The sequence below is a fragment of the Oncorhynchus gorbuscha genome, linkage group LG05 (genome assembly GCF_021184085.1).
Source record: "Oncorhynchus gorbuscha isolate QuinsamMale2020 ecotype Even-year linkage group LG05, OgorEven_v1.0, whole genome shotgun sequence".
NCBI lineage: Eukaryota > Metazoa > Chordata > Actinopteri > Salmoniformes > Salmonidae > Oncorhynchus > Oncorhynchus gorbuscha.
This window is the reverse complement of record NC_060177.1, coordinates 70464809-70484093: the sequence shown is the minus strand read 5'-3', so window position 1 is coordinate 70484093 and position 19285 is coordinate 70464809. Positions and strand designations below refer to the sequence as shown.

Sequence of the window (19285 nt, the reverse complement as noted above, 5' to 3'; positions counted from 1 at the left end):
ATTATGAATTGTTATATTGGTCTCTCCTCTTGCCCTCCCTTTGTCCCCAGCTGCTAAGTGCCTGCAGATCTTCAACATTGAGATGAAGAGTAAGATGAAGGCTCACACCATGACAGAGGAAGTCATGTTCTGGAAGTGGATCTCTGTCAACACCGTCGCCTTGGTGACTGAAGCGGCCGTCTACCATTGGAGCATGGAGGGGGACTCTCAGCCAATCAAAGTATTTGATCGGCACGTCAGTCTGGCTGGTTGCCAGATCATAAACTACAGAACAAACGAACAGCAGAAGTGGCTTCTGCTTATCGGTATCTCGGCACAGGTATGCACACACCCACAACATCTTATACACACCCGTAGTTCACAGCACACGCATCAGACATACGGTGTACGTTAGGGAGGGTTTGTGTTCTAAAAGCACCGTACTTTGGTCCTTTTCTAGCATGTTCAGACAGCGAGGACATCCTCTCTTCTCTCTCCTCTATCCTGCAGCAAAACCGTGTGGTGGGGGCCATGCAGCTGTACTCTGTGGACAGGAAGGTGTCCCAGCCCATCGAGGGACATGCTGCAGCCTTCGGAGAGTTTAAGGTGGAGGGCAACACCAAAGCCTCCACTCTCTTCTGCTTTGCTGTGCGCAGCCAGGCTGGTGGCAAGGTGAGAAGAGGACACTGGGGGATATACAGGCATGGTGAACCTAGTTCCAGTTCAAACCAGGACTCTCCCTATATGCATGTGAAATATTAATGCCAATCACTGTTAAGACTTGTGCAGACTTGTTGTTTTGTGGTTACTGTATGTTACTATGTGGTCATAATGCAAAATGCATATGGTCAGTGTGTTACTGTGGTCATGTGTGGTTAGTATGTTGACATGTATGGTCGGTTACTGTGGTCAGTGTGTTACTGTGGTCATGTGTGGTTAGTATGCCATAAGTATGTTGACATGTATGGTCTGTTACTGTGGTCAGTGTGTTACTGTGGTCATGTGTGGTTAGTATGTTGACATGTATGGTCTGTTACTGTGGTCAGTGTGTTACTGTGGTCATGTGTGGTTAGTATGTTGACATGTATGGTCTGTTACTGTGGTCAGTGTGTTACTGTGGTTAGTATGTTACTGTGGTCATGTGTGGTTAGTATGTTACTGTGGTTAGTATGCGGTCAATATGTTACTGGGGTCATGGGTGGTTAGTATGCGGTCAATATGTTACTGTGGTTAGTATGCGGTCAATATGTTACTGTGGTTAGTATGCGGTCAATATGTTACTGTGGTTAGTATGCGGTCAATATGTTACTGTGGTTAGTATGCGGTCAATATGTTACTGTGGTTAGTTTGCGGTCAATATGTTACTGTGGTTAGTATGCGGTCAATATGTTACTGTGGTTAGTATGCGGTCAGTATGTTACTGTGGTTAGTATGCGGTCAGTATGTTGACGTGTGGTTGTGTTCCAGCTGCATATCATAGAGGTGGGTCACCCGGCTACAGGGAACCAGCCATTTACCAAGAAGGCGGTTGATGTGTTCTTCCCTCCTGAGGCGCAGACAGACTTCCCCGTCGCCATGCAGGTAAGGACCCCTAAAGACCCAGCAGGGAAGGCTTAGGGTGGCTCTCACAATGCCTGAATGAAATGAATGAGTTGTGCAGTATATCAGAAGGGTCAGACTAACTCTGTTGGCTGGGAGGTTTTCTTTCTGTGTATTTAACCAATACAACTGAAGCTGTTTGTGCTCGGGTTGTGTTTTCCCTTATCTTATTCACTTATCAGCAACCTGCACACACACCTCTCGGTTCAGGCTTCTTTAACTATTAAAAACCTTAACTGCCATTCAACAATGTTGATTGGAATTTTTATTGGTGTTGTACACTGCTAAGAGAACCCATAGTCGTCGTTGGCCCATACACAGGGTGTAATAGCTGTACCCCATGATTCTGAACTCAGATTGGCACCAAGCATGGCGTGATCTACCTCATCACTAAGTATGGCTACATCCACCTGTATGATCTGGAGTCGGGAGTGTGTATCTATATGAACCGCATCAGCGCTGAGACCATCTTCGTCACTGCCCCCCACGAACCCACCTCCGGCATCATCGGGGTTAACAAGAAGGGACAGGTAAGAACTCCTCTAAATCCCATCAGACTTACCGTCTGTATACTACAGGAACACTATAGAGTTATTTTGTTTTTTAGTGGATACATGTGAAAGCATATACACATAACAAGCTATTCAGAGTTAATCATCCATTGATTGATTGATTGATTTGATTTGGGCTGTGTACCAAATTGCAGCCTATTCCTTATGTTGTGCTGTACTTTGAATAGGGCTTTGTTCAGTAGCAGACAATTAATTTGATGCATCCCCCCTCAGGTGTTGTCAGTGTGTGTGGAGGAGGAGAACATAGTTAACTATGCCACCAACGTGCTGCAGAACCCAGACCTGGGCCTGAGGATGGCCATGCGTTCTAACCTGGCCGGGGCAGATGAGTTGTTTGCCAGGAAGTTCAACACGCTGTTCGCCCAGGGTTCCTACGCCGAGGCTGCCAAGGTGGCTGCCTCCACACCAAAGGTAGGTCAGACCCCAGGGCCAGGGGAGAGGAGATGATCTGTTCGGGCTGGAGGAGGGTTACAGTAACTTTCCTGAAATTCCAGTTGGAGGATTCCCAGAATAAGGAGGGAATATGCAGGATATCCAGAAACCCCCAACCAGAATTTTTGGAAGACCTGGGAATTTGGGGAAAGTTACTGGAATTTTGCAAACCTAAGAGGAGACAATTGTTTTTGAATATATCCTCCTTAGCTTTGTTATACACTTTGCTACAATAACACTATATGGTCCTCTTCCTCTCCTATACTCCCCCTCCCTCCTCCAGGGTATCCTGCGTACAGCGGAGACCATCCGTAAGTTCCAGAGTGTGCCAGGCCAGCCGGGCCAGGCCTCTCCCCTGCTTCAGTACTTTGGCATCCTGCTGGACGAAGGCCAGCTCAACAAGTTTGAGTCTCTGGAGCTGTGCAGGCCCGTGCTACAGCAGGGACGCAAGCAGCTGCTGGAGAAGTGGCTGAAAGAGGATAAGGTAGAACTGACTGGAGATTCAGCTGTGGACTAGACAGTTTTGCCACATTGACATGGTAGTCATTTAGCAGATGCTCTTATCCAGAGAGACTTACTGTTGGTGCATTCATCTTAAGATAGCTAGGTGGGACAACCACATCTGTCATAGTAAGTGCATTTTTTTTTGTCAATAAAGTAGCTATCAGCAAAGTCTGAGCTAGTACAATGCTCACACACACTATATAAACAGGAGTCCTTTAACAGGGTCCATTGAGACTTTCAACCTGTTCCCTTTGTGTATTTACTCTGAAATTGCAGTATAGCTACAGTTGATGTACTGTGTGTGTGTAGCTGGAGTGTTGTGAGGAGCTTGGTGACCTGGTTAAGGCAGTAGATCCTACTCTGGCCCTCAGCGTCTACCTCAGGGCCAACGTACCCAGCAAGGTGATCCAGTGCTTCGCTGAGACCGGACAGTTCCAGAAGATAGTGCTTTACGCCAAGAAGGTACAATTCACTTCCAGAGTGGGTGGACATCTCTTTGGATGTGTTGCAAATTGCACCCTATTCCCAGTATAGTGCCCTGGTCAAAAGTAGCGCACTATGAAGGGAATATGGTGTCATTTGGGATGCACAACTCTCATAGTATCTCATAGCATTTTCATAGCGAATTCAGATTTGGCATGGGATCCTGCTTGTCTCATCAGATGATGGTGTTGTGATGTGGCCTCCCCCTCTCTCCCTGGTGTAGGTGGGCTACTCTCCAGACTGGGTGTTTCTGTTGAGGAATGTGATGCGGGTCAGTCCAGAACAGGGTCTACAGTTCTCTCAGATGCTGGTTGCAGATGAGGAGCCCCTGGCCAACATCAACCAGGTAACAGACACACACACACACTGCCCAGTGTGGGAGTCTCCCGGTTTGTTATTCCATGTGGGAGAGCAATGCCAGGAATTCTCTGACTGAGTGAGCCTTCCTCCTTTTAATGGCATATCAACTTTCCCTTCCTCCTGTCTGAACTGGCTCTGGGTACAAGTTGCCCACAACCACAGATTTAGGTTGCCTATTCCCAACATGGTGCACTACTTTCAACCAAAGCCCTATGGGCCCTGGTCAACTTTAGTTCTCTATATTATAATAATAATAATAATAATAATAAGATGCCTTTTTGGACACACGCCTATAATCAGGAGTTTAGAGGTAATGTCATGCTATCTGATGATTCCCACATTCTGAATGGAATTCTTTCAAATGAATATTATACTGTCTTCCTGTTGGTTCCTTTATAAGCTGCTCCTTTGAGAGCAAATCCCCCTCTAACCCTTAGCTCTTAGGTACTAAAGTATAGCAGATTGGAGAGGTTCAAAATGTATACCGTAGCGTATCATAAAGTGGTGCAATTACCATATTACTTATCATACCTAAACGATTGTTTTGGGATCTACACTGTGTCTATGGCACTAGAGGTTGTATTAGGTTTGAGAGCAATCTGATCCAGTAGTGTACTCCCTATGACACTTGATTACCTCTTTCTCTCCTGTGATTGGTTGTTGATGTCCCCGCTCTCTCCTGATTGGTGTAGATAGTGGATGTGTTCATGGAGGGCAGTCTGATCCAGCAGTGCACCTCATTCCTATTGGACGCTCTGAAGAACAACCAGCCAGCCGAGGGACACCTACAGACACGCCTACTGGAAATGAACCTCCTTCATGCTCCCCAGGTAAACACACACCTTTCATTATGTCAGTTGTGGTTCTATTGGTCCGTTGTGTTAGAACTTGTGCGTGTATCCAGGTGGCTGACGCAATCCTGGGAAACCAGATGTTTAGTCACTATGACCGAGCCCACATCGCCCAGCTGTGTGAGAAGGCTGGGCTGCTGCAGAGGGCTCTAGAGCACTACACTGACCTGTTCGACATCAAAAGGACTCTCGTACACACACACCTGCTCAACCCTGAGGTATGTACCTGTAGGTGTGTTTAAATGTATCCTCTGTGTGGGATGTGTTGTAGTAACCCTCTCCTCTCCCTGCAGTGGCTGGTGAACTTCTTTGGCGCCCTGTCAGTAGAGGACTCGATAGAGTGTCTTCGGACCATGTTATCAGCCAACATCCGACAGAACCTTCAGCTGTGTGTCCAGGTGGCATCTAAATACCACGAACAGCTGGGAACAAATGCCCTGGTGGATCTCTTCGAGTCCTTCAAGAGCTTTGAGGGTATGTCTGGATCTGGCCCATTATATTTTAAAACGTGTCAGCTTATGTCCTGTGTGTAATACAATACAATGTAATATTATTATCTACAATGTATGTTCTTAACTCTGGTCATCATGGGCCAGGGAGGCTCACAGGGATATTGGTATCCACAGCACTCCACCAATTATAAATTGTTAAACTCAATACTATTCCCCATTTTATAATTATTTTACATGAATGCACTGTAATTTAAGCTTGTAAAAGTGTTACCTGCCTGATGGCAAAATGTGTAGAATTGTGGGAAATTAGCTTGAAAACTGCTAAATTCTTTCTGATGCCAAGAGGCGGCCTTTAAAAATGATATTTTCCCGTGCCTGAGACTCTGTTTATCAGCCATGTACTGCAGAATCCAAAGTAAAACTCCTTGTAGGTTATTTTTATTGTACTTGAGTCTGATTATGAGGTGGTCCCTGATGAATTTGCGAACACAAAAGGGGTATACCATGGGTTTACATCTCCTACCTTTGCTGTCCTCTCTTTATGGTCCTATCGCCCAAAAAAAGAGACACAAACCCCTACGTGTTGGTTTACCTGGGCATTCACAGGGAAACTAGGAATCCAATGTGAAACGGTGTTCTTCCTCCCCTAGGTGTGTTCTACTTCCTGGGTTCCATAGTGAACTTTAGCCAGGACCCCGACGTTCATTTTAAATACATCCAGGCGGCCTGTAAGACCGGACAGATCAAGGAGGTGGAACGCATCTGTAGAGAGAGCAACTGTTACGACCCGGACAGGGTCAAGAACTTCCTAAAGGTACCAGGGCGACCCTAGCAGGGTTGGTTGGGGGAACGTTTAACACAGTCGTTAGTCTAGCAGACTACAATCTCTCTTTCTCTCTCTTCAGGAGGCTAAACTGACAGACCAGCTGCCTCTGATCATAGTGTGTGACCGCTTTGACTTTGTCCATGACCTGGTTCTCTACCTCTACCACAACACTCTGCAGAAGTACATTGAGATCTATGTTCAGAAGGTAAGAGTCATCAGTCTGGCAGTAGGCAGAGTGAGGAGGAACACAGCACTGCAGGGAAGGAAGATGAAACATGTCAAGATATCTTATTGTTGGTTTTACCAATAGCATTAGCTATCCTAGAAATATTTTCTGCTGTCATTGCCTCGCATTGATGTTTGTGTGTGTGTAGGTGAACCCTAGCCGGCTGCCGGTGGTGATAGGAGGTCTGTTGGATGTAGACTGTGCTGAAGATGTCATTAAGAACCTGATCTTGGTGGTGAGAGGACAGTTCTCCACAGACGAGCTGGTGACAGAGGTGGAGAAGAGGAACAGGTACAAACACACCACTTACACACATGGTCTCCAACACTGTCTGCTCCTGTACGTCCTCAACATTTAGTCTTTCAGGCCTCTTTTCCCCCCTGTGAGGCCATACTTCAAAGTCCAAGTATTGTGTGTGACTTAGGTTTTCGAAAGGGGCTCTCAGAAGTAAATTTTGCCTGTGTCTCCCAGACTGAAGCTGTTGTTGCCGTGGCTGGAGTCTCGTATCCACGAGGGCTGTGAGGAGCCGGCTACTCACAATGCCTTGGCTAAGATCTACATAGACAGTAACAATAACCCGGAGCACTTCCTGAAGGAGAACACCTTCTACGACAGCACTGTAGTGGGGAAGTATTGTGAGAAGAGAGACCCCCATCTCGCCTGTGTCGCCTATGAGAGGGGCCAGTGTGACCTGGACCTTATCAAGGTCTGAGCACGCACGCACGCTCGTACACCCTCCCACACACACACACGACTATGATGCATTGATTGATGTGGTTTCATTGTGCTCTGTTGTAGGTGTGCAATGAGAACTCCCTGTTCAAGAGTGAGGCTCGCTACCTGGTCAGACGGAAAGACCCAGAACTATGGGCCAATGTTCTAGAGGAGAACAACCCTTATAGACGCCAACTCATAGACCAGGTCAGTAGAATACCCTCTCATAACCCTGTGTTGGTATACTGTGTTTTACCTGCTTCCTTGTGTTCTGACCTGTGGTTCCCTGTGGTAACTTGTGTTGGCCAGATGGTGCAGACAGCTCTGTCAGAGACCCAGGACCCAGAGGAGGTATCGGTGACTGTCAAGGCCTTTATGACAGCTGACCTGCCCAATGAGCTCATCGAACTACTGGAGAAGATTGTACTGGACAACTCAGTCTTCAGCGAGCACCGGTCAGTCACCACACGTTTTCTTTCGCTCTCACACACACACTACTTGGCACCAAAGTTAAGCTTCGAGGATGAAAAGACTAAAATATTTCAGAGGTTCTACTAATATCTGTAGTTGATATCTTATCTAGCGTCTTTATCTTCTGTTTCTCCTCCAGAAACCTCCAGAACCTGTTGATCCTGACGGCCATCAAGGCAGACCGGACACGTGTGATGGAGTACATCAACCGCCTAGACAACTACGACGCCCCAGACATCGCTAACATCGCCATCAGCAACGAGCTCTTCGAGGAGGCCTTCGCCATCTTCAAAAAGTTTGACGTCAACACCTCCGCCATTCAGGTAAACGAGTCTGAAGATGATACAATGATTAGCTAAATATTTGGATCTGCTTTATTTCAATGCACCAATAATGCTTTGCTTTTCTTCGTGCTACTTACAAATATTTTATCACGGTACCCTCCTATTTAATACCAATAATACTTTTCTTTGTGCTATTTACTCATTCACACAGCGTAACCATACCGTCCACCTGTGTCTCTAGGTTCTGATCGAGCATATCAGTAACCTGGACAGAGCCTATGAGTTTGCAGAGCGTTGTAATGAGGCTGCTGTATGGAGTCAGCTGGCCAGAGCCCAGCTCCAGAGAGACCTGGTTAAAGAAGCCATCGACTCCTACATCAAAGCTGATGACCCGTCAGCCTACATGGAGGTGGTCAGCGCGGCCAGCAAGAACGGTAAGACAACACATCACCATAACTAAGCTACACTCACCACCGAGTTCCAAACTGCCTCTGGAAGCAACGTCAACACAATAACTCTTTGTCAGGAGCTTCATGAAATGAGTTTCTGTGACTGAGCAGCTGCACACAAGCCTTGGATCACCATGTGCGATGCCAAGCGTCGCCATTGGACTCTGGAGCAGTGGAAACGTGTTCTATGAAGTGATTCATCTGCTTCACCATCTGGCAGTCGGACTAATCTGGATTTGAAGGATGCTAGGAGAACGCTACCTGCCTGAATTCATATTGCCAACTGTAAAGTTTGGTGGATGAGGAATAGTAATCTGGGGCTGTTTTTTGTGGTTTGGGCTAGGGAAATGTTAACGCTACAGCATATAATAAAATTCTAGATGATTCTGTACTTCAAACTTTGTGGCAACAGTTTGGGGAAGGCCCTTTCCTGTTTCAGCATGACAATGCCTCTGTGCACAAAGCGAGGTCCATACAGAAATGGTTTGTTGAGATCGGTGTGGAAGAACTTGACTGGCCTGCACAGATCCCTGACCTCAACCCCATCGAAGACTATGTCCACATACTTTTTGTCATGTAGTGTATAATGTTTGTGTGTATGTAATGTATGATGTGTGCATTGTAGATAACTGGGAGGATCTGGTGAAGTTCCTTCAGATGGCTCGTAAGAAGGCCCGGGAGTCCTACGTAGAGACAGAACTCATCTTTGCTCTGGCTAAAACTGGCAGACTGGCCGAACTAGATGAGTTTGTTAACGGCCCTAACAATGCCCATATACAACAGGTAAAGGTGTCAAATACGTATAAAATGCTGATATACAGTGCCTTCCGAAAGTATTCAGACCCCTTGACCTTTTCCACATTTTGTTACATAGCCTTATTTTAAAATAGATTCATGTTTTTTTCCTCATCAATCTACACATAATACCCCATAATGACCAACCAAAAAAACGTTTTTTAGAAATGTTTGCAATTTAAATAAATGTTATTTTTTAAACTGATCACATTTATATAAGTATTCAGACCCTTTACTCAATACTTTATTGAAGCATCTTTGGCAGCGATTACAGCATTGAGTCTTCTTGGGTATGACGCTACAAGCTTGGTGTATATACAGTGGGGCCAAAAAATATTTAGTCAGCCACCAATTGTGCAAAAGTTATCCCACTTAAAAAGATGAGAGCGGCCTGTAATTTTCATCGTAGGTACACTTCAACTAAGGCAGACAAAATGAGAGAGAAAATCCAGATAAATCACATTGTAGGATTTTTTTGTGAATTTATTTGCAAATTATGGTGGAAAATAAGTATTTGGTCACCTACAAACCAGCAAGATTTCTGGCTCTCACAGACCTGTAACTTCTTCTTTAAGAGGCTCCTCTGTCCTCCACTCATTATCAGTATAAAAGACACCTGTCCACAACCTCAAACAGTCACACTCCTAACTCCACTATGGCCAAGACCAAAGAGCTGTCAAAGGACACCAGAAACAAAATTGTAGACCTGCACCAGGCTGGGAAGACTGAATCTGCAATAGGTAAGCAGCTTGGTTTGAAGAAATCAACTGTGGGAGCAATTATTAGGAAATGGAAGACATACAAGACCACTGATAATCTCCCTCGATCTGGGGCTCCACTCAAGATCTCACCCCGTGGGGTCAAAATGATCACAAGAACGGTGAGCAAAAATCCCAGAACCACACGGGGGGACCAACTGAAGGACCTGCAGAGAGCTGGGGCCAAAGTAACAAAGCCTACCATCAGTAACACACTACGCCGCCAGGAACTCAAATCCTGCAGTGCCAGATGTGTCCCCCTGCTTAAGCCAGTACATGTCCAGGCCCGTCTGAAGTTTGCTAGAGAGCATTTGGATGATCCAGAAGAAGATTGGGAGAATGTCATATGGTCAGATGAAACCAAAATAGAACTTTTTGGTAAAAACTCAACTCGTCGTGTTTGGAGGACAAAGAATGCTGAGTTGCATCCAAAGAACACCATACCTACTGTGAAGCATGGGGGTGGAAACATCATGCTTTGACGCTGCTTTTCTGCAAAGGGACCAGGACTACTGATCCGTGTAATGGAAAGAATGAATGGGGCCATGTATCGTGAGATTGAGTGAAAACCTCCTTCCATCAGCAAGGGCATGGAAGATGAAACGTGGCTGGGTCTTTCAGCATGACAATGATCCCAAACACACCGCCCGGGCAACGAAGGAGTGGCTTCATAAGAAGCATTTCAATGTCCTGGAGTGGCCTAGCCAGTCTCCAGATCTCGACCCCATAGAAAATCTTTGGAGAGAGTTGAAAGTCTGTGTTGCCCAGCAACGGCCCCAAAACATCACTGCTCTAGAGGAGATCTGCATGGAGGAATGGGCCAAAATACCAGCAACAGTGTGTGAAACCTTGTGAAGACTTACAGAAAACGCTTGACCTCTGTCATTGCCAACAAAGGGTATATAAATGAAGTATTGAGAAACTTGTTTTATTGACCAAATACTTATTTTCTGCCATAATTTGCAAATAAATTCATAAATCCTACAATGTGATTTTCTGGATTTTTTTTTCTCTCATTTTGTTTGTCATAGTTGAAGTGTACCTATGATGAAAATTACTTTTTTGCCACACTGTGTGTGTGTATATGTATATATATACCATGCTTCACCGTAGGGATGGTGCCATGTTTCCTCCAGACGGGACGCTTGGCATTCAGGCCAAAGAGTTCACTCTTGGTTTCATCAGACCAGAGAATCTTGTTTCTCATGGTCTGAGTCCTTTAGGTTCATTTTGGAAAACTCCAAGCGGACTGTAATGTGCCCTTTACTGAGGAGTGCCTTCCATCTGGCCACTACCGTAAAGGCCTGATGGTGGAGTGCTGCAGAGATGGTTGTCCTTCTGGAAGGTTCTCCCATCTCCACAGAGCAGCTCTGGAGCACTGTCAGTGTGACCATCGGGTTCTCATTCACCTCCCTGACCAAGGCCATTCTCCCCCGATTGATCAGTTTGCATGGGCGACCTTAAATGCTGCAGAAATGTTTTGGTACCCTTCCCCAGATCTGTGCCTTGACACAATCTTATCTCTGAGCTCTACGGACAATTCCTTCGACCACATGGCTTGGTTCTTGCTCTGACATGCACTGTCGACTGTGTGACCTTTTTTATATTGACAGGTGTGTTCCTTTCCAAATCGTGTCCAATAAATTGAATTTCCCACAGGTGGACTCAAATAAGAATGAAGTTGTAGAAAATTCTCAAGAATTATCAATGGAAACAGGATGCACCTGAGCTCAATTTAGTCTCATAGCAAAGGGTCTGAATTCTTATGTAAATAAAGTATTTGTTTTTAACTTTTGATAAATTTGCAAAAATGTCTAAACCTGTTTTTGCTTTGTCATTATTGGGTATTGTGTTTGTGTATATTGCTGAGTTATTTTGACATTTTTAGAATAAGGCTCTCAAGTAACAATGTGGAAAAAGTCAAGGGTTCTGAATACTTTCCGAAGACACTGTATATTAACATGCAACGGTTGGTCACTGAGACCCTTTGTCTCAACTCTTCTTTCTCCCCCTCCTCTCATTCATCCCTTTCTCTCTCTTCCTGTTCTTCTCCTCATCCAGGTGGGAGATAGGTGTTTTGAGGAGAGCATGTATGATGCTGCCAAGCTGCTGTATAATAATGTGTCCAACTTTGCCCGCCTGGCGTCCACGCTGGTCCACCTAGGAGAGTACCAAGCTGCTGTGGACAGCGCCAGGAAAGCCAACAGCACACGCACCTGGAAGGAGGTGCACCTTAACATTTCAACACACATTCTGCTCTATGGGGAAGAGAGAGATGGAAGCTCCATTTGTTGGGCTGTGTATCATGACTTCTTTTTCTTTCTCCCCCCCAGGTGTGTTTTGCGTGTGTGGCTGGGGAGGAGTTTCGGTTGGCTCAGATCTGTGGTCTTCACATCGTCATCCACGCTGATGAACTGGAGGAGCTCATCAGTGACTATCAGGTAAATACACTATCATTCACCTGATGAGGCCCTCCATAGTTTACTGTCAGGTGTTTACTGTTTTCAGATATTTCAGGTGTCTGTACAGTATCTATGTTTTGTGGTTAACTCACGTTTGTCTCTGTGTGCATCAGGACCGGGGCTATTATGAGGAGCTGATAGCCCTGTTGGAGGCAGCATTGGGTTTGGAGCGCGCTCACATGGGCATGTTCACAGAGCTGGCCATCCTCTACTCCAAATTCAAACCCCAGAAGATGAGAGAACATCTGGAACTCTTCTGGTCCCGTGTCAACATCCCTAAGGTGTGATGTGTGTGTGTGTGTGGCTCTGAAAATATTTATTGGAAGTAAATATTTCTCTCCCATATCAGTCATGTCTGTTACCTCACTTCCTGCGGTTTTCCAATCAGGTGCTGCGAGCGGCGGAGCAGTCCCACCTGTGGGCGGAGCTAGTGTTTCTGTATGATAAATACGAGGAGTATGACAATGCTGTCCTCACGATGATGTCACACCCTACTGACGCATGGAAGGAGGTGCAGTTCAAGGACATCATCGCCAAGGTAAAAACCTCCGCAGTCCTCTCACAAAACAGTTGAGAACCTCACTGAAGGACTAAAAGTATACTAACCACAACTGTAGCCAATTGCTCTCATTTTCTAGCTATTTCACCTCTCTTCGCAAGGAACTTCATTGTGTTGTATGACTCTTTCTAGGTGGCCAATGTGGAGCTGTACTACAAATCCCTTTCCTTTTACCTGGATTACAAACCTCTGCTGACAAACGACCTTCTAACCATACTATCACCACGGTTAGACCACAGCCGGGTGGTCACATACTTCACCAAGGTAATCAATCAAAAAAACAGTCATTTAAACCAGGAATTGAATGAATGTAATTGCACAATAGAACACTTTCAATTTAGCAGCAACATAAGACCAAATAATGTGACGTCTGTCTCCAGATGAACCAGTTGAAGTTGGTAAAGCCTTACCTGCGGTCAGTCCAGAGTCACAACAACAAGGGAGTCAACGAGGCCCTCAATAACCTACTGACAGAGGAGGAGGACTACCAGGTGTGTGTGTGTGTACTGTGTGTGTGTTTTTGTCCATAGACTCTTGAGCCTGATTTGTCTGCCTGTGTTGTCTATAGGGTCTTAGGGCATCGATCGATGCGTATGGTAACTTTGACACCATTGTTCTGGCCATGAGACTGGAGAAGCATGAGCTGATTGAGTTCAGACGCATCGCAGCATACCTCTACAAAGGCAACAACCGCTGGAGACAGAGCGTGGAACTCTGCAAGAAGGACAAATTATACAAGGTAAACATTTTAGATACTAGCTGTTCCTGCCAAACCAGCGTCTGGATGCAGACACAATGCTGTGCACAGGGTTTTCCTCTTTTTGCACTGAACATTTTTGTTGTTGGACCCTTAACATTTCACTCTACTCTGACTATAGCCTGATGCGGACACTGTTTCGCTTTGTAGGAGGGAAATTCTAGTGAATACATTTGGCCAACTGCAACCTGTTGAAATAAGTGTCTTCAGTTTTCTCCTCTGTAGCTTTTCAGCTTTGCAATAGTATGTAACCACTGGTGCAACATCTATGAGAATCAAAATGTTCACGAGTGGTGCAGTGGTCTAAGGTACTGCATCGCAGTTCTAGAGGCTTCACTACAGACTGGTTCGATTTCACAACGGGCTGTGATTCGGCGTCCCATAGGGCGTCGCACAATTGTCCCAGCATCGTCCGTGTTAGGGTTTGGCCGGGGTAGACCGTCATTGTAAATAAGAACTTGTTCTTAACTGACTTGCCTAGTTCAATAAAGTTTCAAATAAAAAAATATCCGTACCTTCCTCTGTCAGCCTGTCTCAGGATGGGATGCTGGATGCTCTAGACACCCTGCTGTAGTTTCAAATCAATCTTTTAATCGATCCCAAATCAATCCACTAATCGATCAGTCAATAAAGCCCCCTCTACCTGTTTGTTCGTCAGGATGCAATGCTGTATGCTGCCGAGTCTAAGGATGCAGAGTTGGCTGAGACCCTGCTGCAGTGGTTCCTTGAGGAGGGTAGGAAGGAGTGTTTCGCTGCCTGTCTGTTTGCCTCCTATGACCTGCTGCACCCTGATGTGGTGCTGGAGCTGGCCTGGAGACACAACATCATGGACTTTGCCATGCCATACTTCATCCAGGTCATGAGGGAGTATCTCACCAAGGTAAGTCCTGCTGTAAACACAGCAAGCACAGTCTGCCACTGCTTTTGAACAGAACCCTATGAGTCCTGGTCAAATTAGTGCACTATATAGAGAATAGGGTGCCATTTGGGACACACATCACATTTGTTTTCAGTGGGTGAAAATGTTGTAAAATATAAGATAATGGATTTCTTCCTGCTAACAGACAGGGTAGAAATGAAGCAATACTTTTGGCAATACAAATGAAGAGTAAAGTAGTGGAAAGTTTACTTAAAAATGTGATAATGCTGCTAGGGAATGCTTTCACTCGGTTTCTTTTCAAAGGCTAGAATGATTCTGTACAATTATACAACTTGATTATTTTGTATTTCTTCACGAAGTTAAAAACATGAGCCACTAAATTGGGGAACCTTAGCATTCCTCTAGAGTTAAAGCAATCTCTCATGACACCACTTCCTTTGACCCCAAGCCATGTGAGGTCAAATAACTTTTGGTTCTCTTCCAGGTTGCGGAGAAGGTGACGGTCTCTGGATCTTTATTTATTTTTTTGTTCTGTCTGTTTTCTGTTGTAACATAGATCTGATGTAGTAACCTACCTTGGTAGAACAGTGTGATATTGGAGGGAGTGCTGGCCAGCCCTGGTCCTAGAGAACCCTGCACCCCCTGTGAAGTTATGTTCCAGCCCAGCACCAAAACACCTGATTTCAGCAAATTGTTTCTAGATTGAAGTCTGAATCAGGCGTGTAAGTACAGGGCTGAAACAAAAACCTCTAGGCATCAAGCACATAGAAACCATGTGTTTGATATCATTTCACTCCAGCCATTACCACGGGCCTGTCCTCCCCAATTAAGGTGCCACTAACCTCCTGTGCTCTAGGACCAGGGTTGACCACCCCCGGGTCTCCTCTAACTGCTAATCCCTGACTGCTTGCTCCTAGTTAACAGTAACACATGATAGAACATAGACCAGTAACAAATGGTAGACCAGTAACAAATGGTAGACCAGTAACAAATGGTAGACCAGTAACAAATGGTAGACCAGTAACAAATGGTAGACCAGTAACAAATGGTAGACCAGTAACAAATGGTAGACCAGTAACAAATGGTAGACCAGTAACAAATGGTAGACCAGTAACAAATGGTAGACCAGTAACAAATGGTAGACCAGTAACAAATGGTAGACCAGTAACAAATGGTAGACCAGTAACAAATGGTAGACCAGTAACAAATGGTAGACCAGTAACAAATGGTAGACCAGTAACAAATGGTAGACCAGTAACAAATGGTAGACCAGTAACAAATGGTAGACCAGTAACAAATGGTGGACCAGTAACAAATGGTGGGACAGTGTGGTGGGACAGTAACGCGTGGTGGGACAGTGTGGTGGGACAGTGTGGTGGGACAGTAACGCGTGGTGGGACAGCGTGGTGGGACAGTGTGATGGAACAGTAACGCTTGGTGGGACAGTGTGATGGAACAGTAACGCTTGGTGGAACAGTGTGATGGAACAGTAACGCATGGTGGAACAGTGTGATGGAACAGTAACGCATGGTGGAACAATCAATCAATCAAACAAATTTTATTTATATAGCCCTTCGTACATCAGCTGATATCTCAAAGTGCTGTACAGAAACCCAGCCTAAAACCCCAAACAGCAAGCAATGCAGGTGTAGAAGCACGGTGGCTAGGAAAAACTCCCTAGAAAGGCCAAAACCTAGGAAGAAACCTAGAGAGGAACCAGGCTATGTGGGGTGGCCAGTCCTCTTCTGGCTGTGCCAGGTGGAGATTATAACAGAACATGGCCAAGATGTTCAAATGTTCATAAATGACCAGCATGGTCAAATAATAGTAAGGCAGAACAGTTGAAACTGGAGCAGCAGCATGGCCAGGTGGACTGGGGACAGCGAGGAGCCATCATGTCAAGTAGTCCTGGGGCATGGTCCTAGGGCTCAGATCCTCCGAGAGAAAAAGAAAGAAGGAGAGAATTAGAGAACGCACACTTAGATTCACACAGGACACCGAATACGACAGGAGAAGTACTCCAGATATAACAAACTGACCCTAGCCCCCGACACAAACTACTGCAGCATAAATACTGGAGGCTGAGACAGGAGGGTTCAGGAGACACTGTGGCCCCATTCGAGGACACCCCCGGACAGGGCCAAACAGGAAGGGTATAACCCCACCCACTTTGCCCAAAGCACAGCCCGCACACCACTAGAGGGATATCTTCAACCACCAACTTACCATCCTGAGACGAGGCTGAGTATAGCCCACAAAGATCTCCTCCACGGCACAACCCAAAGGGGGGGCGCCAACCCAGACAGGATGACCACAACAGTGAATCAACCCACTCAGGTGACGCACCCCCTGCAGAGATGGCATGAGAGAGCCCCAGTAAGCCAGTGACTCAGCCCCTGTAATAGGGTTAGAGGCAGAGAATCCCAGTGGAAAGAGGGGAACTGGCCAGGCAGAGACAGCAAGGGCGGTTCATTGCTCCAGAGCCTTTCCGTTCACCTTCCCACTCCTGGGCCAGACTACACTCAATCATATGACCCACTGAAGAGATGAGTCTTCAGTATAGACTTAAATGTTGAGACCGAGTTTGCGTCTCTGACATGGGTAGGCAGACCGTTCCATAAAAATGGAGCTCTATAGGAGAAAGCCCTGCCTCCAGCTGTTTGCTTAGAAATTCTAGGTACAATTAGGAGGCCTGCGTCTTGTGACCGTAGCGTACGTGTAGGTATGTACGGCAGGACCAAATCAGAGAGATAGGTAGGAGCAAGCCCATGTAATGCTTTGTAGGTTAGCAGTAAAACCTTGAAATCAGCCCTTGCTTTGACAGGAAGCCAGTGTAGAGAGGCTAGCACTGGAGTAATATGATCAAATTTTTTGGTTCTAACACATGGTAGAACAGTAACACATGGTAGAACAGTGTGATAGAACAGTAACACATGGTAGAACAGTGTGATAGAACAGTAACACATGGTGGAACAGTAACACATGGTAGGACGGTGTGATAGAACAGTAACGCATGGTAGAACAGTAACGCATGGTAGAACAGTAACACATGGTAGGACGGTGTGATAGAACAGTAACGCATGGTAGAACAGTAACGCATGGTAGAACAGTAACGCATGGTAGAACAGTAACGCATGGTAGAACAGTAACACATGGTAGAACAGTAACGCATGGTAGGACAGTAACGCATGGTAGAACAGTAACGCATGGTAGAACAGTAACGCATGGTAGGACGGTGTGATAGAACAGTAACGCATGGTAGAACAGTAACACATGGTAGGACGGTGTGATAGAACAGTAACGCATGGTAGAACAGTAACACATGGTAGAACAGTGTGATAGAACAGTAACACATGGTAGAACAGTGTGATAGAACAGTAACACATGGTAGAACAGTGTGATAGAACAGTAACACATGGTAGAACAGTGTGATAGAACAGTAACGCATGGTGGAACAGTAACACATGGTAGGACGGTGTGATAGAACAGTAACGCATGGTAGAACAGTAACGCATGGTAGGACGGTGTGATAGAACAGTAACGCATGGTAGAACAGTAACGCATGGTAGGACGGTGTGATAGAACAGTAACGCATGGTAGAACAGTAACACATGGTAGGAATAGAACAGTAACATGGTAGAACAGTAACGTGGTAGGACGGTGTGATAGAACAGTAACGCATGGTAGAACAGTAACGCATGGTAGGACGGTGTGATAGAACAGTAACGCATGGTAGAACAGTAACACATGGTAGGACGGTGTGGTAGAACAGTAACGCATGGTAGAACAGTAACGCATGGTAGAACAGTAACGCATGGTAGGACGGTGTGGTTGAACAGTAACGCATGGTAGGACGGTGTGGTAGAACAGTAACGCATGGTAGGACGGTGTGATAGAACAGTAACGCATGGTAGAACAGTAACGCATGGTAGGACGGTGTGATAGAACAGTAACGCATGGTAGAACAGTAACACATGGTAGAACAGTAACACATAGTAGGACGGTGTGATAGAACAGTAACGCATGGTAGAACAGTAACGCATGGTAGAACAGTAACGCATGGTAGAACAGTAACGCATGGTAGAACAGTAACGCATGGTAGAACAGTAACGCATGGTAGAACAGTAACGCATGGTAGAACAGTAACGCATGGTAGGACGGTGTGATAGAACAGTAACACATGGTAGAACAGTAACACATGGTAGGACGGTGTGATAGAACAGTAACGCATGGTAGAACAGTAACACATGGTAGAACAGTAACACATGGTAGGACGGTGTGATAGAACAGTAACGCATGGTAGAACAGTAACGCATGGTAGAACAGTAACGCATGGTAGAACAGTAACGCATGGTAGAACAGTAACGCATGGTAGAACAGTAACGCATGGTAGAACAGTAACGCATGGTAGAACAGTAACGCATGGTAGAACAGTAACGCATGGTAGAACAGTAACGCATGGTAGAACAGTAACGCATGGTAGGACGGTGCCAAAGGTGAGACCAAGTCACTATTATTCGAGTCACAAGTAGAACGGGTCAAGACTCGAGTCAATTCCAAGTCGAGTCACAAGTTGTCAAGTAAAAAACATATATATTATACATATATATATATGTGTGTGTCTACAACACATTTTGACTAGTCAATGTAATTGTAAAATAGTGACGTATCAGTCGTGAGGGCATGACATCAGCAGAAGGCAAGGCAGGTTGATGTGCTCAGTGTAGATGTATTTACAGGCCTTGGTAATCCAATGGTGAAAGTGCCATATCCTACAAAAGGTATACGTAGATTTGCCAAATATACACAAGCAATAGCCCAAAAGAAATATCCTCTGTATCGGGCTTAACCTGTCCTATCTGAACAGACACA

At 45.6% G+C, this 19285-nt stretch overlaps 1 protein-coding gene across 1 annotated transcript in view; it reads left to right on the top strand.

Moving 5' to 3' along the window:
• LOC124036435 (clathrin heavy chain 1-like) overlaps nucleotides 1-19285 on the top strand; it is a 36085-nt gene that overhangs the window by 10327 nt on the left and 6473 nt on the right. Inside the window, exons 3-30 of the mRNA XM_046351020.1 lie at nucleotides 51-319; nucleotides 490-651; nucleotides 1447-1560; nucleotides 1935-2108; nucleotides 2364-2561; nucleotides 2866-3066; nucleotides 3396-3548; nucleotides 3793-3915; nucleotides 4622-4759; nucleotides 4834-4998; nucleotides 5074-5254; nucleotides 5883-6046; nucleotides 6138-6263; nucleotides 6433-6575; nucleotides 6756-6990; nucleotides 7083-7205; nucleotides 7308-7453; nucleotides 7609-7792; nucleotides 7995-8187; nucleotides 8828-8985; nucleotides 11817-11981; nucleotides 12089-12196; nucleotides 12331-12498; nucleotides 12606-12755; nucleotides 12909-13040; nucleotides 13157-13267; nucleotides 13345-13515; nucleotides 14192-14413. Of these exons, the coding sequence (XP_046206976.1) occupies nucleotides 51-319; nucleotides 490-651; nucleotides 1447-1560; nucleotides 1935-2108; nucleotides 2364-2561; nucleotides 2866-3066; nucleotides 3396-3548; nucleotides 3793-3915; nucleotides 4622-4759; nucleotides 4834-4998; nucleotides 5074-5254; nucleotides 5883-6046; nucleotides 6138-6263; nucleotides 6433-6575; nucleotides 6756-6990; nucleotides 7083-7205; nucleotides 7308-7453; nucleotides 7609-7792; nucleotides 7995-8187; nucleotides 8828-8985; nucleotides 11817-11981; nucleotides 12089-12196; nucleotides 12331-12498; nucleotides 12606-12755; nucleotides 12909-13040; nucleotides 13157-13267; nucleotides 13345-13515; nucleotides 14192-14413 (4577 nt within the window). The remainder of the gene's footprint in view (nucleotides 1-50; nucleotides 320-489; nucleotides 652-1446; nucleotides 1561-1934; nucleotides 2109-2363; nucleotides 2562-2865; nucleotides 3067-3395; nucleotides 3549-3792; nucleotides 3916-4621; nucleotides 4760-4833; nucleotides 4999-5073; nucleotides 5255-5882; nucleotides 6047-6137; nucleotides 6264-6432; nucleotides 6576-6755; nucleotides 6991-7082; nucleotides 7206-7307; nucleotides 7454-7608; nucleotides 7793-7994; nucleotides 8188-8827; nucleotides 8986-11816; nucleotides 11982-12088; nucleotides 12197-12330; nucleotides 12499-12605; nucleotides 12756-12908; nucleotides 13041-13156; nucleotides 13268-13344; nucleotides 13516-14191; nucleotides 14414-19285) is intronic.